Below are 27,734 nucleotides of genomic sequence, written 5' to 3'. Positions count from 1 at the left end.
ATATTCTGCAATTTTTTATATGGAAGATAAATTAAAGCCATTTGCACCATCAGTGGGTAGTCTGGTTTTGAAAATGTTGTGTTGATACAAGAGTTCTAATCTCCTTATTTGTACCTACTTAGTTTGATGTTAGGAATAACGATCTATAGTGCTTGGGTAGCATACTATTTATCTCACCTCATATTTTAAAAGAATATCCTACATGAACACATAACCTCATAATCAACAATTTTAATACCTGTTCTCTTATGTACTGGGTATATCTATGCCCATGACCAACTTTTTTCTTTGCATTTCAGATGTCATACACCAAACTAAGAATTTTCACAGTTATAAGAGACTAATGCTATATGCAACTTAGACATTACATGAATTATACTGTACTACAGATTTTCATCTGGGGTCCTGGGTTATACTAAACCTATTTTTCTATTACGATGAGGGCATTCACAGATACCAAATGAAGAATTAGACATTTCTTCAGATTTATGTGACGCGATAGTTGTTTAGTAGAATAAGGCTTTTGTTGTTGTTGCTGATAGTTGCTCAGCAGCAAGTCAATTACCAGTAGTATTAGGCAGGTAACCTTTCTGTTGCAGGTACCAAAGGGCACCCTCAGCTGCACTCTTTGCTGCATCTTTCTTCTTTAGTAGAGGTTCCCCAACAAACTCAAAAATCATATCTGGGATCTCTTCTATCTCCAATGTCACCTTGATAGTGAATCTGAAAATTCAACAGCAAACAGAAGTAGCACAGTCAACATAGAATCCCTGATGTGGTGTTATAAAGAAAAATTGAAATAAGGCTCTGAAAGTTTTATGTAGCCTGAAATACTGACAAAACAAAAAGATCAAGAATTTCAACATCAATTATCATTGTCCCTTTATTATCACAACTCACAACATTACCAATAAACTCAATTGGAAAGTATAAAGTGATAAAGGGAACCAGCTACTTAGGGTGCGTACTTTGGATAAAAAACTTAATTAAGTGCTTATGGCGATAAACACTCATCACGTAAGCGCTTATTCATAAGCTAATATGAGCAGTTTACGAAAGTAAGTGCAAAACAGCTTATAGATAGGTCATAAGCTATTTTCATAAAGTTGCCTAAACACTTGCATAAGCACTTATATCATAAAATAAGCGCTTTCAAACGCTGTCATCACAAAACACTGATTTGAATGACTCATTGGAATACCAAAAATTAATTGAAAAAAACAAAGAAGAAAATTACTCACATCTTCTGATGGTCTGGTCCTTCTTCCTTGCAGCATTCAAATGAAGGAGGTTTCCAGCCATAAGCAGCACAGACTTCATACAATCGTGATGTTGCTGTTGCTATGTACAAAAAATAATAATAAACAATAATTAGGATTAAAAGAGAGGTAGTGGCACCAAAATTTGGGCACTTCGAAAGTACAGTATATATTTCTTATTACCTGTCCTCAACAAATCACCGCTACATTCTTGATTTTTAAAGGTTTCATTAAGCTTTCCTTCGGGAGAAGATGGAAGCAGTTCTCCAACAGGTGTCACACATGGGGAGTATGTATCAACTACCTCAAGGATAGGGCGAATTTCTGGGTCAGACTTGCTGCCTAGGTCTCTTTGAACCATTATGTGTCCCATGGAATTGGTATCTGTTACATCAATGGGAGTTTCATCATAGCCAATAAGTTGCGGTTCCGTCTTATCGGTTGATTTCATAACTTCTTCCAAAGTTTTTGACTTTGTTTTCCAGCCTCGAGCCTGCACATCCACACCCATTACCACTCAAATAGTTAAATACACACATAATAGCTCCTGGAGTTGCAGCTGAGGTAAGTAAAATGCATCTCTTTAATAGTAATAAACTAATAATAATAATAATCTTTCTTCAAAAAATAATAATAATAGCATCAACAACAATCAAGGACAAGGCTTGGCAAATTTGCATTCAATCACATGCAAGTTGAAGAAGAAATACCACAAGTTGAGGTTGAGACATGTTAGAAATCCTTAGTTAGAACCACACAACACCACAAAACCTTAGGCTTAAGGCAATGGGTGTGTGTGTTCTTTATTATATATGCACTTGTGCACTTGCTAATCTTGGCAATGTGGGACTTCTTTGAGTTACCACTTCATTATCTCTATTACTCCCCCTCAATTGGGACTCCAATTTTTTTTTTTTTTTTTTTTTGCCTGTGCCTTGAACTCCAGCGGGAACATCAGTGGTCGTCGGACTTGTGCTCCTTCGTCTGAGTCTGCCTTTCGACTTTCTTTGTCTGGGCTAGTACTCTAGCGGGAACATCGGAGTTCCTTGGACTTGTGCTCCTTCATCTGAGTCTGAGGTCTTGGCTTGCGCAAATGGGACTGCCATTTTTGCTTTTTTTTTTCAATCTTTTTTTTTTTACTTTTTTTTTTACGTTTTTTTTTTTTTTTTTTTTGAAAGCGGAAGTCATGGCTTGGATCAGACCAGCTCTGATACCATGTTAGAAATCCTTAGTTAGAACCACACAACACCACAAAACCTTAGGCTTAAGGCAATGGGTGTGTGTGTTCTTTATTATATATGCACTTGTGCACTTGCTAATCTTGGCAATGTGGGACTTCTTTGAGTTACCACTTCATTATCTCTATTACTCCCCCTCAATTGGGACTCCATTTTTTTTTTTTTTTTTGTTGCCTGTGCCTTGCACTCCAGCGGGAACATCAAAGAAGTCCCACATTGCCAAGATTAGCAAGTGCACAAGTGCATATATAATAAAGAACACACACACCCATTGCCTTAAGCCTAAGGTTTTGTGGTGTTGTGTGGTTCTAACTAAGGATTTCTAACAAGACATAGCTTAGTTCTTAGTTTCTACTTTCTATCAATATTGTAGTGTAATGCTATGCCACAACTTTACTGTTTTTGCTGCACACAGTGTTGCACTTTTCTCCCCTAAATCTAAAAAAAAAAATCTGTATAGCTATCCACTGACATACACAGAAACAAGGATTTCTCTATGCTATCATTTTCTCCTCACAGCAATGGCTAATTTAAGTAACGCGCTGATGCAGGTAAATCTGAACCACCCTCAACCCTTTTATTTGTTAAGTTTAAAAGAATGCTTTGGTAAAATAGTCAATAAACACTAAAAAGAATAACTTCATAGTCCAGGGACTAATTAACTGAGAAAATGTATCAAGTGTTGCAATTCTACAAACTCTACAGAAAAAAAAAAACGTTATACCCAATCCATTTTCTCATTATTGGAAAATTGGTAATATTCCATTATTATGAGGTTGATCATTAAAGTGACACGAGATGAGACTGACTGAAAAACTTAAGTTGTTGGCTGAAGATACATTAATGATTTTATATTATATTTCTAACACGCCCCATACTCAAGAGCCCATTAGGCTTGAAGCGTGGACAATCCACAGGCTTGCCTATCTTGTGCTGAAATTCAACTTTTAAATATTAGAATAATGGAGGCAATAAGGATTGGTTTCTAGACCACTTGGTCATAGAGACTATGATATCATGTCATGAACCAACTGTCCCAAAAGTTTAAGTAGTTGGGTGAAGATACATGAATAGTTTTATATTATATTTCTAACATGCCTCTCACTCAAGAGCCCATTTGACATTTTGACTTGAAGCTTGGACAATGCACAGACCGACCAACCTACCTTGTAATGAAATTCAACTTTTTTTCATTACAACAATGGAGGTAACGAGAATCGAACTCTAGACTACTTGATCCTAGAAACTATGATACCATGTCAGGAACATACTACCCCAATAGCTTAAGCTTTTAAGTGAACACTTGTGGTAATAAAGGATAGAGCATTAAAAGCATCAAAGGTAACCAAAAATCATTTCAACACATAAGCAGAAAAGACAAAATGTGACTACCTCCGGTCCTATTTATAAGCATGAAAGAGAAGAAATTTTTTGGTCCATTTTATAAGAACCAAATGAAAGTTTGAGCTATATTAATTATTTTTTTCCCATGATGCCCTTATTAATTCTAACTTGTTAAATGTGTCTCATTAATTATTCTCTCTCTTTCCGACTTTCCAACACTAATAACAAAGGGTAATTTTGGAAGTTTATTTTGATTCAAGACATATTTAATGCATTTTATCTAGTTTAACTACATTTCTTAAACTGTGTGAAATTTTTTTTTGTTGCTTATAAATAGGACCGGAGGTAGTACTATCCTTGATTACTTGAATTAGAACAGTGGAGACTGGAGACTCACCTGTGGTGCCACCAAGCAATAAGGAAATGTAAGTTCTAAAGGTTTGTTTGATTTCAGAAAATGTTTTCTATTTGCATTTCCTACTTTTACTTTTAATTACAGAAATACCACATTGTTTTCACTTTAAAGACGTATTTTCATAATTTTTTATACAAATCTTTGACAACACGAAATAAATAAATAAAGCTTGTCATTTTTATTATAAAAAGTGGCAACAGAAAATTAAAATAAAAAATGCTTTCTCAAACCAAATAGGTTCTAAGGTGTTGAAAAAATGAGGATGGAGAAAGAAAACTAAGCATACATGTTGTTTACCTTTAAGTTTGAAAATAGTCGCTGTGAAGCAATTCTAGAAGCCTCTTTTTTACTTTGGCTGATGGCTGAAGCTGATTCGCATAAACCATTACCAGTCACTCTGGCTTCAACTGAAAAAGTTTTACTCAGTTTTGTTGGCAGAAACTCCAATTCCAAATTATACGACTGGCTAAGTTCTCGCAAATCCCTCATTGGACTAAGCTGAAAGCTTGAAGAGAATTTCATGATTGGGTCCAAGAATGAAGTCATAATCTTCCAAACTTTGTTCAAATTGAATCCGGAGTCAAGAAGAATGGCACCAAAACCAGATTCCACTATGTCGCCCAGGGCCTGAATCAATCAATAATGTCAATTTAGACTTCATATACTATTTGATGCAAAACTACATAGGAGGGCAAACCTATTACAACTCTTCTTGAATTGGACATAAAATGAACCCCTAACGTTCCTAGAAGAGTTACGCATGTCCATAACCCAAACCATTGAGAAGAAAATGCAGTATAAATTTGCGATACTCCATTTATTTGCTTTTATGGCTTCCAAGTAAAATAATAATGTTAGCTACGCATCTTGAGAGTGGACATCACCTCACATCAGACACAGATGACAGCATCAAATGATGGAAACTCTACAGATGTGAGGTGATTTGTGTGTGAGTAGCACCATTCAATGTAAAATGCCCCAAATAAAACTTCTAAATGATACAAACAGTACTGTAGGTAAATGCATCTTGGTGTTGCAGTAAAAAGATCATAACATCTACCTTGGGACATTTTGGACCTTCCTTAACGCAACTGCATGATACAGATCTTCTAATATAGTCCACATAATTTTTAATTGCCTCAGACAGGCCGCTTGAATCACATAAAATAAATTTATCAAATCTGCGGTCTACTGCTACACAGGCAAATGCCTTATTATTAACAGACAGCGATCTCAAATCTGTCAATTGACCAGGCTTTAGCTTGGGATATGCTGAATATAGATACGAAGTAATTAAGTAGTCCATGACAGCATCTCCTAGAAACTCCAATCGCTGCAAATAATTATCAGGTTTCAAAAGTTAAAGATCAAATATCGCACTACAATATTAGGAGTCATAAGAAAAGTAGCACTTACTTGATAACAGCCTCCTCCATGCTTACTGTAAGATGGATGAATGAATGCCTGGAGAAGCAGTCCCTTATGGACAAAGTGATGTCCTAAGTTATGTTCAAGGGAAGGAATGTCTACATCAGCAGAAAGAGGAAAATATCTAGCACTTCCTCTGCAAATATTAACAACTTGTGACGCTTCAAAATCAACTTGTATGCCAATCCATTGAAGAAAGGCAATTGCAGCTTTAAAGCCACTCTCAACTAGGAATGCTCCGACCAGAGCTTCAACCACATCAGCAATTGTTTTCCTGTGCAACCAATGATGATTTTTATTACATCGGGCTTCAGTTGCTCTATTTTGGTTCTTAACAGAGTCGAAACAGAAGTGTATGCTTTCTTCAGTTTCCTTGCTACAAATTCTTGGGCAAGGACGGCCTAGTGCATAGAACTGCAAGGGATTAAATGCGTAATCGCATATATAGACCTGAAGGAGGGAGCAGGGAGATAGAGATAAGACTTATGTGAGTAAATAGAAATATGCATTCTAAAGCTTGATGGCAAGATACAAAAAAAGTATCACGTTATTAGGTTTACGAAGTTATTGTTCAATTAACTTCTATATTTCAATGTTAGGTGAACTTTAGTATTTTCATGCCTTGGTTAAGAATTGTATCTGGGTTTGGGTTTATTATTATTTGGTCTTACCTAGTGGTCTAAGTACTCCTTATGGGGTTAGTACTACACTACTATGAGTTGGAATTCTACATCCTTAAATAGTGTTGGGACCTTATTCCCTACCACTGGTGATAAATTAGAGGTCTATTAAATATGATGCCGAAAGAATTGGGCTTTCAGTTACCTGTGATCTTTTTTAGCATGTTTTATGTTTTTATCTATTTGTGTCCTTGTATGTCTGTATTACAAAAATACAGTATGGAATGTATGCCTTAGACATATTGTTTTCCTCATATTCTATAAGGATCTAAAGCTTCCTCAGTTTCAGTTGAATATAAACATCTAAGTTTTACCTCATAGGTTGCTTCTGTCTTTGTTGCATGAAGAGATTGGAATATACGCATGAAACCCAAGTGAATAATTCTTCACAAATGCTGTGTTTCTTTAATTTATACCATGAACCAATTATCCCAAAACATTAGGCTATCAAGTGAAAGCACATGAATGATTTTATACACGTAGCATGCCCTTTCACACAAGAGCTCTTTGGGCTTGAAAAATGGACAACGCATAGGCTAAAACAACCTGGTATTGAAATTTAATTTTTTTTATTTGCAAGAATAAGGACAACAAGTATCAACTCTATACCACTTAGTAAAGACTTTGGAATCATGTCATTATCAATTATCCCAAAAGCTTAAGTGGTGAGGAAAAAACATATGAATAGTTTATATCTAACAAAAGTTCATCTCCTACCCAACCAGGAGAGAACATAGAGTCAAACCAAGCTGTTACCTGCCTAAATTGATTGAATTTATATCTCCATCATATGGTCGAGAAGGGAGAAAGCTTCGGGACCTGGACTGCAAATCTTCTATTACATTACAGAGAAGTCCATTTTTGTCATGGTCATTGATCCATGTCCTAACATAGGTCCCAGAGAACCATCCTTGCGTAGCTTACAAAGCTAGCTTACTAATGCGAAGACAGGGGCTAGGTTCTTGTGCAAGGAGCTCTAATGAAGTAATGAGCAAACGGATGGACCTCAGCTTTCATCTTATAGCTTAAGTTTAGCCTCTATGACTAAGTGTGTGTCTGTATAAGAGTTGTTGTGAAAGTTAAAGCCCTTTTTTCTTCACGGAAGTTTTTCTTCCTTCCACATTTTTTGCTTAAAAATGTGTACTTTTCTGTTTTAATTGATAACGTCTGTTTAAAGATTATCTAAACATACAATAAGTGGTCTAGGATTTAATCCTTGTTATTCCCAAAGTTAAATTTTGGGACAGTGGGCTTGTCATTGTCTGTGCTTCAAGCACAGAAGGATCTATTATGTGTTGGATATAAAACCATTCATGTACCTAATAGCTTAAGATTTTGGGATATATGGTTCCCTCCAATTTCATATCAGCCCAAACCAATTTTCAAGGAAAATAGTACAACAATAACAAAGACTAAGCAACTAAGCAGGGTGGGCTACAAGAATCATCTTGAAGATTCCCTGATTTCTTTAATTCCCTAAATCTTGTTCTTTCCCTGTATATATGATTTATTAGTTGTACATATAGTTTAGATTAGGAAATTACATTAATTGCTATATTTCAACTCCTAAAATTAAGGGACTTAGTTTTTGATAGGGGACTGTGTGAACAGTGCGCGTGAACAGTGCCTGCAGTAGCAGTTGCACGCAGCAGTAGCAGTTAGGGGTTGTTTTAATTTAAATTAGGTCAGTTATTATTTGTTAGTTGTGTCTGGCTGTAACTGTCTAGGGGTGGTTATTAAATAGGGGGTGTCTTTGTTCATTTGTGTCATTCAGAAGTTGTGTGTTTTATGGAGAGGGACTGGACTCTCGAATTCCAGTATTTGGAGAGGCTGGCTCTCGAAATTCGAAAACCAGAGTTGTATCATCATAAATTCTGTTCCTATCAGTTTTATTCATTGTAAACATAATTTCAAAGTGCAGACTGCTGAGTGCTTAATCTCTCAAACAACTCAGTCCCGTTTTCCAGTCGGTATCAGATCTCCCATTTTAGTGGGCCTGAGAACCTAGAACCATCGCATCAATGTTCCAGTTTCTTCACTTCGCTGCCATCTCCCGTTCTACATGTTCCCCAAGTTTCAGCTTAATTCGCAAAGGCACACACTCTAACGCCTTGTGCAATCATGTTTGATGGAGCTCCAGCCATACATCATCACCGCAGGTGTCACGAATGCAAGAAATAAGGGTGTCCAAAGTGATGAGGTTGGTTAGGTATAACAGAAGTATTCAAATCCCATAAATTAGTTTTCATTGGCAAGATACATTAGTATATATTAATTATCTAACAACATAGCTAGGTATTGAAGTTAGTTCCCATGTAAATCGTATCAATCCAACAGAAGATTAAAGAATAATGATACTTTCTTATTTAGGTAATCAAAATGCATTTGAAAGAATGACTGTACCTGCAAATTACACCTAATAGCCAACTTAAACAAATTGGAATTTTTTACAAGATTGGATCGGCTTCTTGTTAGGTCTCCTTCATGAAGGTTTTCATGCATGAGAAAAAAATGACGTGCAACAGCAAATTTAAGGAAAGAGTCACCAAGCACTTCAAGTCTTTCAAGGGAAAAGCACTCCTGACACTTCTCAGTGGTGAGAGCCTCTAGAACCTAGTGAATTACACGAATGTTAGTAGCTAGCTGTAAGCTTCAACATTAATGTATACCTTATAAGACTGCAATGGCCATATGAAAACGAATACACTGCTCATATAGAAAATGTAACATATTGCATTTAGTAAGGTCTTACTTTAAGAGAATTTATTTTATCTGCCTCTGGGAAGAAAGAAGATAGCATGTGCTTGAGTTCAATAGCAACTAGCAAGTTTCCAAGCCGGTGCATAAATGAGGGCAGCAAAGATATGGAACTACCAATGTCCTTTGAGAAGCCAACTATTTTAAGCTCACATAACTCAGGAGGAAAATAAACTAGATATTCCTCCAGCTCATGCGCTTCTGTGTTTGAAAATAAAAAGTCAGGGACTAAAAACATATTTAAGCCCATAAAAATCTCAATCTCCATATCTATCTCAAAGTAATATCACTCATCAATGTTTTTGGCTTTCTAGCGACAAGCTAAACATAGTGATTAGTGAGTATATCTATTATGTTAATTACATAACTTTCAATTGGGAATCATTTTAATAGAACATAACATAATTAATCTAGTAAAACAGGTCATCTTCGACATATCTGTTTTTAATAAAGAAATAGTCTAGTGACTTGTTCTTTGCTCTGAGTGTACCCATTTATGTTTAGCAATCATCCCCAAAACTATAAAGGAAAGACAGCAATCATCCCACCAGTAAGGAATAGAGAAGAAAAAATAGAAAACAAATGCCCATAAAAAGAACAGAAGAAAGAAAACCTTAAATAACCTGATCGATTATGAACAAAATAAATGCGGCACAGACAATAGGGCAAAAAGTCTTGTTCGAGCAATTTACCATCAGCTTCTGAAGCAATCTATTATATTTTGCATGCACACATGTGCACATACTCACAGATATAGAGAAAGAAGATACAGAGATTAAGTTGCTGTTTAGCCACCTAGTCCAGTTCAAAAAAGGTTGAAGATCTTTGACTACAATGCTCATGTTTGGTCTGAAATCAGTTTCATACTGCACACAAATGCAGTAACAGCAGACATTGTTGCTGTTGCTGTTTCAGTCCAGCTGTAACTGAAGCATCAATGTACATTTCAACACAAGAATGAAAGGTTGAGAAGATTTTGCAAAAACTCACTCTTATTCTCTCTATTTCTTTAAATCACGCTGGCTCCTTTTCTAATATGGTAGTCAATGTGGGACCTTAACACTCACTCGCATGCTATCTCGGGACATATGTCTACTGTTGCTGCACTTGTGTGCAATATAAGAGCAAATGAGCAGCAATAACAAAAAAAACACCACAACAGAACTGGGAGGAGCCGACGAAACAAAAGAAGCGGCAAAGTTAAGGGAGGTTAGTAAGGTGGAGCGTGTGTACCTCAGGCACCAGTGGAAGCTTGTATTAGAGGCTGTACGTGAGTTACCTGGGTGCTTAGGGGGGCAAGTATATCAAAGGCTTTTGAGATGAATGAGGGTCTAACCTTCAATACCTGATGACTGCAGAAAGTCAGCCAGAGCCTATAGCGGTTGAACCCCTAAAAACAGAAGACGAAGGAAACGACAAACCAAGGAGCGGTTGATTGTGCTGGCTTCTGAGATAGCTTATGATAATAGCTTCAACTCCTGATAACTATAAAGAGTGGGCTAGCCTACGAGCAGCTAAAGCCCTAAAACTAGATGACAGAAAAAAGATCTAAACTCACGATGAAGATGACAACAGCATCGCTAATAGCAGTTGGAACCTTAAAAATGGATATGGACCAAAACAGAGTACCTCGAAAAATTAGAATAACAGGGATAAACTAGATTGCTTGTTGCGGAAAGAATGACATTCTCATAACAGAGTTGCAAATATTGGGGAACTTAACATGAAATAGTGATAGGATAGGTTGCAGAAGATGGTACCTCTCTGATATCATGATAAAATTATAGAGAATTTATGAGGTACCCAATCATAGAGAGTAAATAAAAACCTGATTCACTTCTCTCTCTCTCACTCTCACTTTTAATACTCTTATATCTGGTGATGTCCTCTATGACTTCCTATCATTCAAGTAATTTAAAAAGTAGAAATTCCAAGAAACAACTAAATAGGAGAGTTATGCAAGGAAGAAAGACATAACTCGCAAAAGAACCAAGAGAGAGGAGGAATTCTCCTACCCAATGCCAATGATCCTCCTCCCATAACTTTGACATGAGGAAATATTTAAAGGTGGCACAAATAACTATGTGAAATAAATTTTGAAGGACTAGAATGAGAAGCTCGGGTTGTATTAGCATGCCACCCATTTGGTTTTACACTGGACTAGATCCAGGGCCTGTGAAAAAGCACATGAAACCAAAAAGTCACGTGTTGAAATAAATTACCATGACTTTTAAAGAAAACAATAAAAATTCCATTGGTGAGCAGGAAAGCTTGACCTAGAATCCTGACGTGCAGCAAAGATCCTGGACACTTTACTATTAGTATAGATAACATGATGCAAAAAGAAGACTCCTCCAAGTGGTGGTGACGTTAGGGGTTGTTTATTCAGGGTTTTAAGCATTCTCTTATGCTTGGGGGCTTTTGCTCTATTGGTTGGAGTTTAGCCAGCTTGTTGGTTTGGTCACTGTACCCATGTTGAGACTTGAGAGGGGTTGTTTCTCAACGTTATGTGTATTTCAATTTTACTTTCGAAAAAAAAAAACATGATGCCAAAAGAAATGAGGTCCCAAAGGAAATCATTGTAGCCTTTAGCTGTTAAAGCAATGGTCTTAGACACCAAATTGCCAAGATCTAGACCTCCTTCACTCTTAGGATGACAGCAGACCACCCAGCTCACTAAGTGATGATAAACCTAAATAAAAACACTAAACCAAAAAGCTTAAATTATTTAGCATGGCTTCAGAATAAATACTATTTGTAAATCTTTGCACACACAACCGATTGGACCTGAAAAAAGGAAAAATGATCATAGACATTCCACTACATAATAATATAAATATTTAATATAAGTCGCAAGAACCAAATTTTAATCACTGGGTCAAATAGGCTCCAACAACAAAATATAAGATATCCAACATAGTACCTGTATCCTCACGCTTTCGGTTGTGTAGCAGGTTGTGCAAATTACAGAGTGGTTTTACATGCAGAAGTGGTTGTTCAGGGCATTTGAGATTAATCGACCTGACAGCCAAGCATGCATGATTTTTTGACAAAGATTATAAGCACAAAAATTTTACATTCTAACTTAAATATAATACAGTATCAGATATCTATTTGTGTCAGTTAATCAGCAACTTTAAAAATGCTCCCATATATATATATATATATATATATATATATATATAAATGTTTTTATCAATCAAAGAATTGTAAGGATGAACCAGTAATAACAAACAGATACCTACTTTTCAATGAAGTGGTCCACATAGCTTGAATCTTTATTATAAGGACTGAACCCGTTCTTTAGATAGTCGATATTTGTGACAAAATAAAAGAGCTTCTTATGTGGGACATACACTAAACTATTCTCAACATCTCTAACACTTCTGTAACCATTGCCAAGTTGCAGCTGGATGTCCGAAGGGAAATCTTTTTTTTTATCCACAGTATCTACTGGATGCCTGAAAATTGGTGAACTAAGGCATTGCTTCACTGTCTTCCAATCTACTTTCATGACATTATCATATTCTTGCAATATGACTGGAAGCAAAAGGTAGAAGGTCGGCGTGCTTGTCTGAGCTTCAGCACCCTTAACCAAGTCTACAAACTCAGAAGCAAATTCTAATCTATCAAGAATCATTTTGAGGAACATTTCTTGAAAATTCTCCGCCATTTTAATCTGCAGGATGGAGACGTTCAAGCATTAATTTGAATTTCCATTTTATTTTCCAAAACCAAAAGTTATTTACCTCATCTTTGTGGAATTCTAAAACTCCAAATGGAATAACCTTTGTCTTCACATATCTACTATGAGCAAGATGTAGATCAAGTTCTAGTTTCTCAGCCTCCAGTGGAAGACGAGCCATGATGAATAACCCAAACTTTTTGTAGTCCCTATCGTTTGGACAGGGACAAAATTTGATGTAGTAAGAATTGAGATGAACAATTTTCTCCTCATTTATCCATGACTGTCCAAAAACAGGCGGAACTAGCATCTCATATAATTCTCCTCTTGATATGTCATCTGCAAATAAAGGAAAATGATACACACATCATAATGTTATTGTTACTCCCCATTCAAGCTTAGAAGCACAAAAGGACACAAAGAAGAGCTTAATTTATATGGTTGAAGTTTTAGTCCCTGTAAAAGAGTCAATATTTGATTTTAGTCATTCACTAATTACTTTTTTACAAATTGATATATGCTAGACAATTGTAACGGATAAGTGCAGTACAATAAATATTGTCTAGTTTTAATACCACATTTTTTTGTATGGTTTGATTAACCATTTTGTTAACGTTGGGGATTAAAGTCAGACTACTTTAGAAAATAAGGGACCAAAATGGGATATTTTAAAATCAGGGACTGACAATCCAATATTCATAATTTTACAAGAGCTAAACATATTTTACCTGTTAAGTCCATTGTTATTTTACCAGTGTAAGCTTTTTTATACTATCTTCCAATACCACATAAAAAGCCTGACAGGTGAAAATCTTTTAATGATAAAACATATGGATTGGATGATGGCGTAAAAGTTTTTACACAGACAGTCAATGAACAGTAAACTCTCCTCAGGAAAGGTATTTCACAATAATTACCAAAAAAGAAAATTCAGAGTTTAAATTTTAAAAAGCCTCAAAATTACTATTATGGCGACAAATAAAAGATGCTGGATGAGATATTCTCCTCAGTACGCTCATTGACAAGTAATCATGCTAAACACTCGATTTCAAAATATGTCATATAACACACTTCTGACAACCCAAAGAAAAATAACGAAAGCAGTGGCTTATCAGAGAGGAGCTGAAGTTTAACCTTCACACTCATCTAAATCAGAAGAGCCCAAAACCTGCTCCTCAGGCTCTGCATGATCTTGCTTTGGCAAGAGAGAATCATTTAAAGCACCCAGTTTATGCAGTTCTTCTATTGCATTCAGGCAAGCATCCCTTTTTGAAGCTTCCATTGACAACTGTGGTGTGCTGGCAACTTGGTGTATTGGAGCATTGGAAGGCAAAATTATGTGGCAGACAATTCCCCCTGAATCCTCGAAGTAAAAGAAATTTGGCTTGGGGTCAAAGAACCTGAAAAGATAGATAATAGATTATCATACCTTACAACACAAGATTATCATATCTTGAAACTCCTTAGTTGAGAAAGATAATATATTTTGAGTCAAACAAATCTCCAAGCTAAAATAAGCCCATACTCATCATGTGGAAGCTTTGAACAGTATTGGTGAAGCAATGAGATGCTATATCCTGAACTGACAGAAGCACCAGATGAATCAACTCGGAATATTCTTTCCTCGGGGATGTTGTATGTCTCATTGGATGTGCGGACAGTAATTTCCGTATTCATTTGGTACTCATCTTTCTCAAAACCGTCAATTATGTCCAATTCCTTCTTGTTGTCACTGCAAAAATAAGATTCCAAGAATAACCAATGAATGGATTTGTATAACATAAATTACTTTTAAAATCAATGGTAAAGGTACCTGTCCACCAAAAATGCATATTCTGACTGAGCCATACGTGCACGGCCTCTTGACTGTATAAAGCTAGCAACAGTTTCTGGAAGATCAAATCGTATGACAAGGCAACATGTCTGAATGTCAAGTCCTTCTTCACCCACTTTGGTGGCAACCAATAGATTCAACTGTTAAGCGTTAACAGCATGAATAAAATTGCCACATTACTAGCAGTCAACTATTTGACAAGCTAGGAAATAAAATAATAAATACATATTTTTGTCATCATCATAAATTATAATCCTTATTTAAGTGCCATTCACCCCCTTACTACCAGTTATGCTAGAAAGTACATGCAGAGAAGTAAATTATTTTTCACAAAGATCCCCAGCAGCTCCCAGCTGTATCATAGTTTTGCAATGTAAATGACATTTTACATTTTCTCTAGTAGTGTTAGAGAAAGAAAGCGAAAGAAAATGTAAATGTTGAAGATTCCTTAATTTCTAATTTGTATATATGCAGCATTTTTGTTGAAGCTTCCTTATTTCTTTAATTTCCTAATATTGTTGTTTCCTTTTATATTGATTTGATTAGCTCTACATATAATTTAGATTACATCAATGTCAATATAAATTCAATGCAGAGAGCTTAATCTCTCAAGAAATTCAGTCAAATTGGTCTGTTTTTCAAGTGTAGAATAGTAGAGAAGTGCAGACTCAGTACATTTATTAGCATGTTAGTATGGGTAATAGCGAATTAAACAATCTTCTCTGTAGTTTAGAGATTGCATCAGCTTTCTATCATCAATACCAATAAGTCTTTTTTCATTTAGCATATTGTTAGAATAATATAAAACCATTAAAATGACCCTTACCCAACAGCTTAAGCTTTTGGGATAAGTGGTTGTTTAACTTGGTATCAGAGCCTCTATGACTTAGTGGTCTAGAGTTCGATCCCTGCTCCCCTCACTTTCTAATTAAAAAAGTGGAATTTAATTAAGCACATGGTAGGCGGGCCTGTGCATTATCCACGCTTCAAGCCCAAAGGGCTCTTGCGTGAGGGGGCGTGTTAGAATAATATAAAACCATTAAAATGACCCTTACCCAACAGCTTAAGCTTTTGGGATAAGTGGTTGTTTGACACGTATCTTCTTCTATATGGTATCAAGAGCTCTATGATCCATGGGCCTTGGACTTTTCACTGTCACAACCGGAGACAATCTCTGATGACCCACAACCTCTAAACCCTCCACCTCTAAACAGACATCAATCTGTAGATGTCTCATCTTCCTCTATTGCATCTGCGCTCTGTCTTCTTTGTCCCATTTGATTTCAGAAAAGCACACACACAATAACTTTCTGATGTGGAAGCAAGTAAGCAACAGATAGAGCCTGTGATTAAGGCACATCGCCTCCATCATTTTGTTGTCAATCCTTCAATTCTATCCAGATTTTGCAGTGAAGAAGAGTGGATTGCTGGTTAAATCAGTGAAGCCTATTCATCCTAGGAGACCCAGGATCAATTCCTTCTTTCTTGGCTCTAGTCTTCCACTCCAGTCCCATTCTAACCATATGATAGGATGCATTCATTCTTATGAACTTTGGGAGAAGATTCATAGTTCTGCTTTGCTCGCACAAAGCATATGGCATTGGATCTCTGTTTTGTTAGAGAAAAGGTGTTGAACAAATCTCTCACTATTCAAGATGTTCCAGCCTTATTTCAAGTTGCTGATGTCCTTGCAAAGGCTCCCTTTCCCACTAGATCGTTGGAACTAAGGGCGAAGCTCAATGTTTGGGATCCACTAGAAGTGCACCCTCCTTGAGCTCGCAGACGGGGGGTGTGATAAAGAATAGTAGTTTTTAGAGGTGTTTGTAACAGTTAGTCAGTTTGTAATTTCTGTTAGTAGTTCGTTATACTTAATAACTACCTACAGTTACTTTGTGTTGCTTTCTCCAGTTTATTACTCTAATCTAAATATTGGAGAATGTACTCAGTTTCTATCATCAATAACATTTCTTTTTCGTCCACTGTCCCTTCTTCTACAGGTTACAACAGAATAGATGCTGTCTCTAACAGGCTAACAGAAGAGAACAGTAGGCTAAGACTAACTGTAGAGCAGGAAACAGTAGATTATTATACAAACTGCTGAGGTCCTATATCGACTAGAGTAGAGATATGGCCAAAGTAGAGCACTAGAGCTTACAAAATATTTTGCAATTGTCATGGTTGTGAATACTAACTATTAATATTTTCCTATTTCATTTTTGATCATGTAAATCATTTCAATGCTAGCAGTATCAACAGTGTCCAAAACTAGCAATGAGCTACAGAGTGACCATTTCCTATACAAGGAGCTGACGACATTGAAGACAAGAACACTCTTCTCCTGATAATTAACAATTTGTTAAAAATACAGGATTTTCTAAAACAATTAACACCTCATGCATGCACAGTAGTATTGCTTAACTCATTTTTCATTTAACTCATTTTTCATCAAACTGAACAAAAAAACTAGCACATGGGATCTTAAAGGCTTTTCAGTTCTCACAATATTTCAAAATTGATTAGTGGAATCAATAATAACACATACCTCTCCAGAGCGAAACTTCTCAACAATGACGTTCATGGTCTTTCGGGACATACTCTTCAGTCCAGAATGTACTCCTACTAGATAATCACTCTTCCATTGTCGTAGAAGCTTGAGCTTCTGCAGTATGTATGACAGGGATCTTGCAGTCACAATTCTATTCACAAAAATTATACATTTCCTGTCTTGTTGCAACCTGAAGTTGGAAAATGTAATAAGAACTTGTTCCTAGATATTAGCTTCATAACCAAGCCCTAGGAAGTCACAAATAACATTAGACTCTATGAAACCCTTTCTGAAAGGAATGATTTAAACAGCATTTTTTTGTCAAAGATTGAGACAGACATGATTACCAACCTAGAATTGGAAAGTATCCCAATAAGACGTAAAAGCTTTGCTGAGAAAAAGGGCTCTTTTAATATTTCCACAGAACATTGGTCAGATACACTATCACCTACAGATTAGCCAAAAAAAACAGCACACTTAGCTACTACAAATGAAGCATACATTGTACAAGAACTCTGTTTTAAACATATCCAGAAGAAGTCACAAAACAGGGAAGACTAATCCATTGCCAGAGAAGTAATAACCTAACATCACGCAAAAGGGAACATAGTAGTAATGAACTGTCAGAAGCAACAGCTAAAAAATCCAGTAACAGCAATGACATAATTAAAACATTAAACAATGTTAAATTACCAATCATGCATTGTGAAGTAAATAGTTCAGCTGTCAGAGCAAGATATTTGTCACACACAGACTCATCACTTGAATTTCCTTCTGCCTCCACCAATTCATGCCTCTGAGAATGATCACCGCTCAAAAGAATACGACTAGCCTTGGAAGTTAACATGAATATTAGAGAACGAAAACGAATAAAAACCAAAACTGCAAGTTCCCAATAGAAGAAAATAAAGATCAACAACTGGTAAGCTAAAATATTCTGAAGGAAATCAAACTTAATCTGATAACTCACCATAATTGTAGAAAGAGTTTCAAGAAGAAACAAAATGCTGAATAGAGTTCATTTCATTGATTGATTTGAAAGTTCAGAATACAAGTATTTATAGGGAAGAGTTAGAATAACCAACTCTAACAGCTTTGACAGCTGGCACCTAGCAGAATTACAACTGATTTCAATCCAAACAGCTCTTAAAGCTGTTATCTAGCTACCTAACAACTAAAGCAATACAACATAAATAAGAATAACTATTACATTTACAGGTTTACAACTGACTCCTATATATGATATACTCCAATGTTCCCCCCTCAACCTTAAGATGGGTGTGAAAACTAAAGTGAATCACCCATATTGAGCTTGGAACAAAGAGAACGAAGTCTAGTAGGAGATAAAGGCTTTGTTAGTGCATCAGAAAGTTGTAGATCAGCACGTAAATGCTGAATAGACAAAGAAAAAGAAGCAGCAGCTTCAGAGGTGTTGCTCATATCAGTGACGGCGGCAACAGAGAAGATAAACCGCCGGAACGCATGGCGATGTCCGGCAAGGCAAGACTCCAATTAGGAGATTAGTGTGCTCTTGATATCATGGTTTAATTATCCCAAAAGCTCAAGTTGTTGGGTAAAGGACACATGAATGATGAATGGTTTTATGTTATATTTCTAACATGCCCCTCACACAAGAGCCCTTGGGCTTAAAGCATGGACAATGCACAGGTCCACCTGCCATGTGCTGAAATTCAACCTTTTATTAGAATAACAGGGGAATCAATGATCGAACTCTAGACCACTTAGTCATAGAGGCTCTGATACCATGTCATGAACTAATTATCTCAAACGCTTAAGTTGTGGGTAAAGGACACATGAATGGTTTTAAGTTATATTTCTAACACTTGATACCATATTGAAATATGATATGAACAGAGAACTGAAGAACTATTTCATTGATTGTGAAATGAATCATTATAATTGTATTTATAGACGTGGCTTCAGTTACAAGAGTGTAACTGCCCCTCTAACTAACTCTGCTAACAGAAACTAACTATAACTGAATACAATTAGCCACAACTACCTACAACTGCCTTGGTTACAATCAGATAATAATATACAAGCGCTTTCCACCAACAAGTTGAGTGCTTTTGTTTCAGTTAGAGTTCAGTTGGCTGAGTAGCCTGCTTAGTAAGCTTGAGAGTCGGTATATATACAGAAATTATACCATCATCATTTACTCCTTGGGTAGGTAGGGGGACTGATAAATGGGGACAAATTATGACAGAAGTTTATTTCTCTGATGCATTATAATTATTTAGATTCTACTAGAAAACTTACGACATTAATAATCCTTTCCAGCCAAATGATTTCATAACTTAGATTTACAATCAAATCCAAGAATCTTACTTGCAAGGCTCCCCAAATACCAAGATTCGTCAGACAGAAGACCACATTATCATGCATCCGCTTCAGAAGTTTCTTAGTGTTCATCCGTTTCTGGTGATCTTCTATATTTCTACCAAGGGTTGCTATGCACTGCTCATAAAATAATCCACAGATCAATAAACCCTGTTTGTCTAATCATCTTAAGACCCATGCTAGAAGTGTACCTGACTTTTAATCTCCTCAATTTTTGAGTGCAAGCCACTTTCCACTTTTGAAGTAGAATCGTAAGGATATACATGAATTACAGGAGTGGTCACAAAAGTTTGCAATTCCTTATCCTTAACTGAATAAACCTACAAATGAGATCAAAATCATTAGAGATGAACAACAAAGCTAAGCATCTAACCAGCATAACAGGGCAGTGGATAATTATTCACAAGAACCATGCCATTTGCATAAACGGTAAGTAGTAAGTATACGGAATTCAAAAGAACTATGACACTAATATCTTTTCAACGGAGTTAAAAGACCACATTTCCATAAACCTTATCCAGTTATCCCCGACAAACGCATGATCAATATATCAGCTTCACCTATTGTATTAAAGGTTTCATGGTCAAGACTAAATGGAAAGAACATTTGCGTTCTTGAACAGGACAGGCAAAAATTTGGCACGAAATCTTTGCACAAGCTAAAAATGCTGTTCTTAAACTTAATCCAAGTAAATTGACATAATATACTATACAGACTGTACCTTAGCATCAAGCATATGTTCAAGACTATTGATGCTTTTTGGTAGATTTGATTTGATAGAAGCACCTAAAAATGAAAACAATAAATGAGTTCAGAAAATGAGAAGAGGAATTTACTTATTCGGAATAAACTACGCTACTGGACTACTGGTATGCAGTAAAGGCACTACGCCTAAGGATATCTGCCAGAACAATACAAAAGGAAGGAAATAATACATAACCAACTATGTAGGAAAATTGCATTAGGTAACACCCTTGAAAAACGGGCAAAGATGGAACATACGAAAGACAAAAATTCATATCAAATTCTCAGAAAACAAAGCAGAGAACAGTTAATTTTACTCTGACTACAAAATCAAAAATTAAAATATGTACATAACTGTACAAACAGAAGATCAACCAGTAAGTATATTCCAACTGCACATACTGTAACATAATAAGTTAATAACATATCAATAGCATTTCTCAGGATTAGATAGACATAGAAAAAAAAGATAGTGAAAGTATGGAAAATTATGCTGACATGTTGAAAGTTTCATTCAAAAAAAAGAAGTGTCTAGTTTCAATACTTTATGTTAATGCAAGTATACATGTATGTGCTGTGTTTCCTGTCAAGTTAGATTAGGTTAGCTCTTGTTAACATTGTGTTAGTTTGGTTAGTTGTTATTAGTTTGTAGGTAACATTGTTAACAGTTGTGGTTACTGACTAACCAAAGCACCCTACAAGGTCTCTCCGACATTCTCTCACAATATTCAAGTCAAACTGGTGTGCTCACTAAACCCCTCAACCCAGTTCAGTTCACTGAATTGCTATCAAAACTCAGGGTGTTTGATAGGCTCTCCATTGCTCCTCCACCTAGAGTATGAGAGGGGAATGTTAGTATATATGGATGTTAGTGTGTGTGCATATGTATGCGCTTTGTTGCCCTTCAAGTTAGGGCCCGTGAGCTTCTGTTAACATTCTTCGTTGTTATTAGTTTGTTTGTAACAGTGTTAGTGTTTACAGTTATTAACTAATCAAAGCATCCTATAAATGCTTCATTGCAACCAATGATTGCAAGGTTCAATTCAATCAATTAGAACACTCTAAAGATTTTTTTACAATTCTCTGCACTGCTCTTCTTCTATCTTCAGTACGATTTAATTTATATACTTCCTCCAACAAAGTCTACCCCCTCATCCCACCCTCAAGAAAAAAGTCCCCACACTTCATATAATTTTCTTTTTCTTGAAATGTCTAAAAGTTTCAAATTTGAACAATGGTTTCCAGTCCAACTATATGCAAACCACATCCATATCATTTACACACTGCAAGTATGCACAATAATAGTAGTGCCTTGCATAATATCACAACAAACAATATTATAAAAATTTGCTCATTTGAGATGGCAAGGTAAGTCTTTAATGGAATTACCAAATAATGTTCTCAAGTCCAGATCTTCTCTCATTTTTGCCAGCCATGAATAATAATGGACAAACAGATACACTGTTAGAATATAATATAAAACCATTAAAGTGACCCTTACCCAACAGCTTAAGCTTTTGGGATAAAGTGGTTACTTGACTTGGTATCAGAGCCTCTATGGCCGAGAGGTCTAGAGTTCGATCCTTGCTCCCCTCACTTTCTAATTAAAAAGTGGAATTTAATTAAGCACATGGTAGGTGGGCATGTGCATTTATCCACGCTTCAAGCCCAAAGGGCTCTTGCGTGAGGGGGCGTGTTAGAATATAATATAAAACCATTAAAGTGACCCTTACCCAACAGCTTAAGCTTTTGGGATAAAGTGGTTACTTGACTTGGTTCTGCAGCCCAAAAGCTTAAGCTGCTGGGTAAGGGTCACTTTAATGGTTTTATATTATATTCTAACATACACAACCCCAATGACCTTCGTCTGTCTATAAACTTCCCTCCCCCCACCTTTTAACTTAACTTTATAAAATTAACTCTTCGAGTGCATGTTTGGATTAGCTTCTTTTGGGGTAATAAAAGTTTTATTGCAGCTTTTGAGATTACGAGAGATTTCGAAAAAATAAGGGATTATTTTTCTTGAGAAAAGCTTTTCAAAACATGCACTTCATAACTGCTAGCATCAAATTCAGATATCTCACTATGATCCCTCTTCATATGAAAGCCATCAACACCATTGCTCCATAGCTAAAGGACAAATAAACATCATTGAAGGTGCTCTTATGAAAAGCCATACATCAAGTTGGTGAATATGCCACTGTTTAGTGATAGCTAGAGAATTTTATGCCTTTCTCAATGGTGCGCTTCAAGAGGAGGTGTACATGACACAACCATCTGGTTTTCAGAATGCAGATAAGACACTTGTTTGCAAACTAAACAAAGCCCTCTATGGCCTTAAACAGGCCCCTCGAGCTTGGTTTGAAAGGTTAAAGTCAGCTCTTGTGAAGTATGGCTTCAAACCTAGTAGTGTGACCCTTCTTTGTTCACTTTTCATAATGCAACTTGCTGCATCTACATTCTAGTCTATGTAGATGACATCATCATGACAGGCAGCTCCTTGCCTCTTGTGCAGAAAGTGGTTGAGAATCTCAACTCTGAGTTTTCTTTGAAGCTGTTGGTCAGCTGGATTATTTCCTTGGTGTCCAGGTGAATCATCTACAGGACAAGTCCTTATTGTTGACACAAACAAAGTACATCATTGATCTCCTTGAAAGGGAAGATATGGGGGAAGCCAAGGGCATCTCTACTCCCATGGTTGGTGGTGGTGCAAAATTAAGCAAATATGGGGCACATTACTTTGCTGATCCTACTCTCTACAGATCCATTGTAGGAGCACTTCAATATGCAACCTTGACCAGACCTGAGATAAGCTTTGCTGTGAACAAAGTTTGTCAATTTCTCAGTCAGCCATTAGAGGATCATTGGAAGGCTGTAAAGAGGATACTTAGGTATCTCAAGGGTACTCGTCATCATGGGCTGCATCTTAAGCCTTGTTCTCTAACTTCTCCCGTCTCCCTAGTGGCCTTTTGTGATGCTGATTGGGCATCAGATCCTGATGACAGAAGGTCTACCTCAAGATCATGTCTTTTCTTTGGTCCAAATCTTGTGTCTTGGAGCTCCAAGAAGCAGACTCTGGTAGCTCGATCTAGTACTGAAGCAGAATAAAGAAGCTTAGCCAACACCTCTGCAGAACTGCTGTGGGTTCAGTCACTTTTGCAGGAGTTGCAGATTCCCTTTTCTCCTCCTAGAATATTTTGTGACAACATGGGTGCAGTGGCTTTGACACATAATCCAGTTCTTCACACCCGTACCAAACACATGGAGCTAGATATATTCTTTGTTAGAGAGAAAGTACTCAACAAATCTTTGTTTGTGCATCACATTCCTTCTGTTGATCAGCTGGCAGATCTCTTTACAAAGGCTCTTTCACCTCTTCGCTTTGAAGCTCTTCGTGCCAAACTCAATGTGATTGAGAAATCTCTTTCTCACCCACCTTGAGTTTGAGGGGGGCCTATTAGAGTAGAGTACACATTACTCTGATTAAGTAGTTGATAACAGTTAGTATTTCTGATTCAGTTAGAATGAGCTGTCATTACAGCTGTCATGTGAGCTGTCATTACAGCTGTCATATAACAGATTCTGTTAGAGTAGTTAGCTTGCTTAGCAAGTCTTGTATTCTCTATAAATACTGAGAAAACTCTTTGTACACTTCAGCTTTTCAATAATGAAATTCAGTTTCACTTCTTAGAGTTCTTAACAAAAAGCAATATTAGCTTACCTTTTCCTACGATAGGGGAAGCAGTCATGCCAAATATACGGGGAACCTTTGTGGAATTCTTTTCGTAGAAGACCTAATGAATAGCAAAAGTAAAATACTGTCATGAAACAAAAACAACTAAGGAAACGGAGAGATTTTATTGGAAAATTGTGTAGCATTTTTCGTCATGAATTGCTGTGAAGTTGAGCAATAATGCAACATACTTTCATGATTTGTGCATAAGGATGGTTGCTTTTGATTTGAGCATGATGACACTCATCAAATATCAAAAGTGCAATCATCTCCATCTTGATGAAACAATGAGATAAGTTGCGATGTAATATTTGTGGGGTCATGACAAGAACCTGAAGGGAAAAACGAACATAAAGTGTAAATTTAGAAGCAACAAACTCCATCAGATTAAGGTCTGAATCAACAGATTTTGAAAAAAAAAGAAAAAAAAAAAGATGGAGCCAATTTATTTATTTGTTTCCCGGCCTGAATAGAATTCGATATTTGTTAATCAACTTTCTTATTACAACAGCTTCTACTTAAAGTTTCTGTAGCTATAACACGTCTGGATATGCAACAGAAAAAATATATAGAGAACATAATTAATTTTGAAATGATTTAACACACATCGTCACCTCATCCTGTCCAATCTCATGCTCCCAAAAATAATACAGATAACACAATTTCATGTTCAACAAAAACAACAAAATTTAACTAGCATTGTCACCTCATACTGCCCAATCTCCAGCTCCCACTCTTGAGGATTTTTCAAGCGCTTGGAACTCCCACAGTAAATTCCAACCTTAAAATCAGTAGAGTCTTCTATCACCTTGGCTTGCTATAGATAGATAAAAAAATAGGCTTCAGAAGACACATAATCCAATGACCAACTTGCTCAAATCAGTTAAAACTAAAGTTCAGTGGGAGATTACTAAACACAATAACAAATCAATTCATCAGATTTATGCATAAAACAACTAGGCCTCGCACAACAATTACATTGCACAAAAACCCTAATTCAATCATTTTGGGCAATGTTTTATTACAGAAGACTGTATGTAAATCAAAATTGATAATAGCCAAAGATAAATTTGCCAGCTCCAACTGCAAATTTATGTTCTTTAATATCAGGAATTAGGAAACAATATTTCCTTGCTAGGCTAACTAATCCCAGAAAACCATTCTCACAGGCTGAAAACCTGCAGACCAAGTTATCCAACCTAAAACGGCCAAAGCTCAGGTTCACCCCATCTGCCTTCTCCAAAATAAAAAGAAACATTGGTTCCATTATACTTCTCATTATGACCAGAAAAATAAAGTATCAATATGTAAAGCAGCTCACCTGTTGAACTAAAGCCACAGTAGGGGCAAGAAAAACACAGACTTTCTCCGCGGGCTTCCGTATCAAATGACCCATCTCGTGCATAAGCAGCACAGCAATGTGGGTTTTACCACATCCTGTCCCCAAATACACAATTATATTTTCCTCCAAAGCTTTTTTGCACAGCTCCAACTGATACCTTCAAAAAGAGCAAAACATTCATAAGATTTGTAACATTTTCACATGATAAGTAAGGAATCAGAAATATGAGCACAGCCAACATCACACTATAGCCTTCTGATCTTCATACATTAGGAGCAAAACAGAGAAAAAATAAACACTCAGTTGAAAATTTCACAGAAGCAACAAGTTTCCAGCATTGCAAAAACAGCAAAACTTGCTTATGCAGTTCAACTCAGCGGTTACATTTTCCACAGAATCTTCAAACAAAGAAAACTCACCTCCACAGCAAACACCATCAATCAACAACCAAACCCACGTCAATGATAACTCAAAACAAGAGAAACCCACGTACCCATTTGAGAAATGAACATGATTCGATGAAAGAAAGAAGAAAAAATTGGTGGGTAGGGAAAAAGTTACTTACTTTCTAGCATATTCCCTAGGGTCTTTCTTCACGGAGTCGTCGTGAGTGATGTCGACTTGATCGGAGACGCCGGAAGAGGGGTCCGTGGGTGGTCGGCCGGCACCGGCGGCGGAGGACTCGCCGCACGGCATAGCTTGAAAGCTTGGAGGTTTTTGGGGTTTTGTTGGTAGTCACACTCAAAGGGTGCGATCAAAATGGAAGACGATTCGAGGGTAACGAGATAGTGGTGTGTTGCTTGCTGGTGTTGCTGAGATTGAGTGTGAAAGTTGAACTGGAATGGAAGAATTGTAGAGGAGAGAGAAGAGAGGGTGCTTTGTTTGTTCTTCACTTTACAGATGCTTGGAGTCAGCAATGGAGTGAAGAGATTCTTATCTTAGCGAGCACGCTCAGTGACTTCACAAAAGAAAGAAAGAGAGTGAGAGTGACGAATCACAACACTGATTCCTTCACAATGTCACTATTGCGGTTTGTACTTTTAGAGACGTACTCTTTTTTAAAGAAAACCAAATATATTGATTAAATGATAGAAGATATAGACGTCAATTTCCGCCCGCACCTCCACAATACTCGAACGACGAACAAAAGCAACAGAAACATTATTAAACTGAGAAACTAAAATGCGACGATCCGCTAAAATAGAAGAAAAATAAGAAGCATCATCAACAGAATTCTTTCAGCCATTGTAGAGCTGAAAACAACCAGTCTTAAAGCAAGCACTTTGAGAGCTAAGCTCACTAGCCAAAACCATAGCCCAACGCAACCCCTGTGTTATCGGTGACAACACCTGCACCATGCTCGACGTTGCAGCAGCAAGGATTCCCCATCATAGTCACAAGCAACCATGTCAAAGAACGCACCACCAACCTCTTGAACCGACGCATCAACATTGATTTTAATCGTAAGTCATTTTTTTGGAAGGTTTTTTTTCTTCTCAAAATGCAAGTTACTTAACAAAATTTATCAATTAAATATTGATTATTTTTTCCATGTTTATCTTTATATTTAATACTTAATATTAAAAAATAATTCTTTACAAAATTTTGTTTTATTGAGGCTTCAAACTTTTTCTCGTTCTTGTCTTTGGGCTCGAAAGATCTCGAGAGGTCGTCATTCTTGGAAGTGGAAAATGATTTCAAGAGGCGGAGCTCCAAAAAGAACGAGGAGTGTGGTCAAAAAAACTTCTATAAGAGTGGCGGTCGTGGAAGGGGAGAGGGGAGATGAGAAGTTGAGTTTGGGGGAAAACATTGCTTAGATTGTCCAAAATACCCCTAGGTGCACCGATAGACCAAAATATAAATGGTTCACCATAGTCTGACCCATAGATAGAAGGAAAAAATTAATAAAATATAACTCTAACCCCCCTAACATTTCTAAAATATCCCAACCCTAAACCTAAAAAATAAACCACCATCGTGAAAGAGAGAAAACATGCATAGGGTTTGTGTGAATGAAACATCGAGAGAATTTACTGGAACAATTTGTGAGAATAGTGTCTTGATCAAACGTGAAAGCTCAAGATTCTTCAATGTTTAGTGATCCCAAAACGTGTCGAAATTTTGGCGTTGGTTTCATGTCATTTCGAGTTCTGTAGCTCGAGTTATGCGCATTTTAGCGAAAACATGTCTTATTGTCCATTCGTGCCTAAATGTCGAACTCTAGAGCTTCGAAAGCTTCTTTTCGGGTTTTGATAGTGTTATTAGTTGTTTTGTTTCTTAGCGACTAAGCAATGATACTTTGCTTAAGGTTTGGAATGAGTTGAGCTGAGGAAAGAGACTTTGGAGCAATTGGTGAGGTGTCACAACTG

At 36.6% G+C, this 27,734-nt stretch overlaps 1 protein-coding gene across 4 annotated transcripts; it reads right to left on the bottom strand.

Annotated features, from left to right (window-relative positions):
* Nucleotides 1-219: 219 nt before the first annotated feature.
* LOC130711318 (dicer-like protein 4) lies at nt 220-26,382 on the bottom strand. 4 transcript variants are annotated; one of them, XM_057560876.1, is made up of 26 exons: nt 25,931-26,382; nt 25,345-25,522; nt 24,730-24,840; nt 24,215-24,355; nt 24,012-24,084; nt 21,680-21,703; nt 20,268-20,332; nt 19,738-19,866; nt 19,535-19,663; nt 17,879-18,017; nt 17,537-17,633; nt 17,183-17,375; nt 14,620-14,780; nt 14,332-14,538; nt 13,941-14,206; nt 12,871-13,145; nt 12,367-12,800; nt 12,045-12,142; nt 9,117-9,322; nt 8,768-8,977; nt 5,673-6,134; nt 5,317-5,589; nt 4,554-4,883; nt 1,443-1,752; nt 1,242-1,341; nt 220-723 (listed from the first exon to the last, which is right to left on the bottom strand). In XM_057560876.1, the coding sequence occupies exons 1-26, from the start codon at nt 26,059-26,061 to the stop codon at nt 558-560; spliced, it is 4,908 nt and encodes a 1,635-aa protein (XP_057416859.1). In that variant the 5' UTR covers nt 26,062-26,382; the 3' UTR covers nt 220-557. The 4 variants fall into 4 exon arrangements, with proteins under 4 accessions (XP_057416859.1, XP_057416860.1, XP_057416862.1 ...); XM_057560877.1 differs by having other exon boundaries at nt 1,242-1,335; XM_057560879.1 differs by lacking the exon at nt 21,680-21,703.
* Between the last annotated feature and the right edge of the window lie 1,352 nt (nt 26,383-27,734).

The sequence above is a fragment of the Lotus japonicus genome, chromosome 4 (genome assembly GCF_012489685.1).
Source record: "Lotus japonicus ecotype B-129 chromosome 4, LjGifu_v1.2".
Classification (NCBI taxonomy): Eukaryota; Viridiplantae; Streptophyta; class Magnoliopsida; order Fabales; family Fabaceae; genus Lotus; species Lotus japonicus.
Note: the sequence above shows the minus strand (reverse complement) of the source record. Positions and strands in the feature narration are given on the sequence as shown.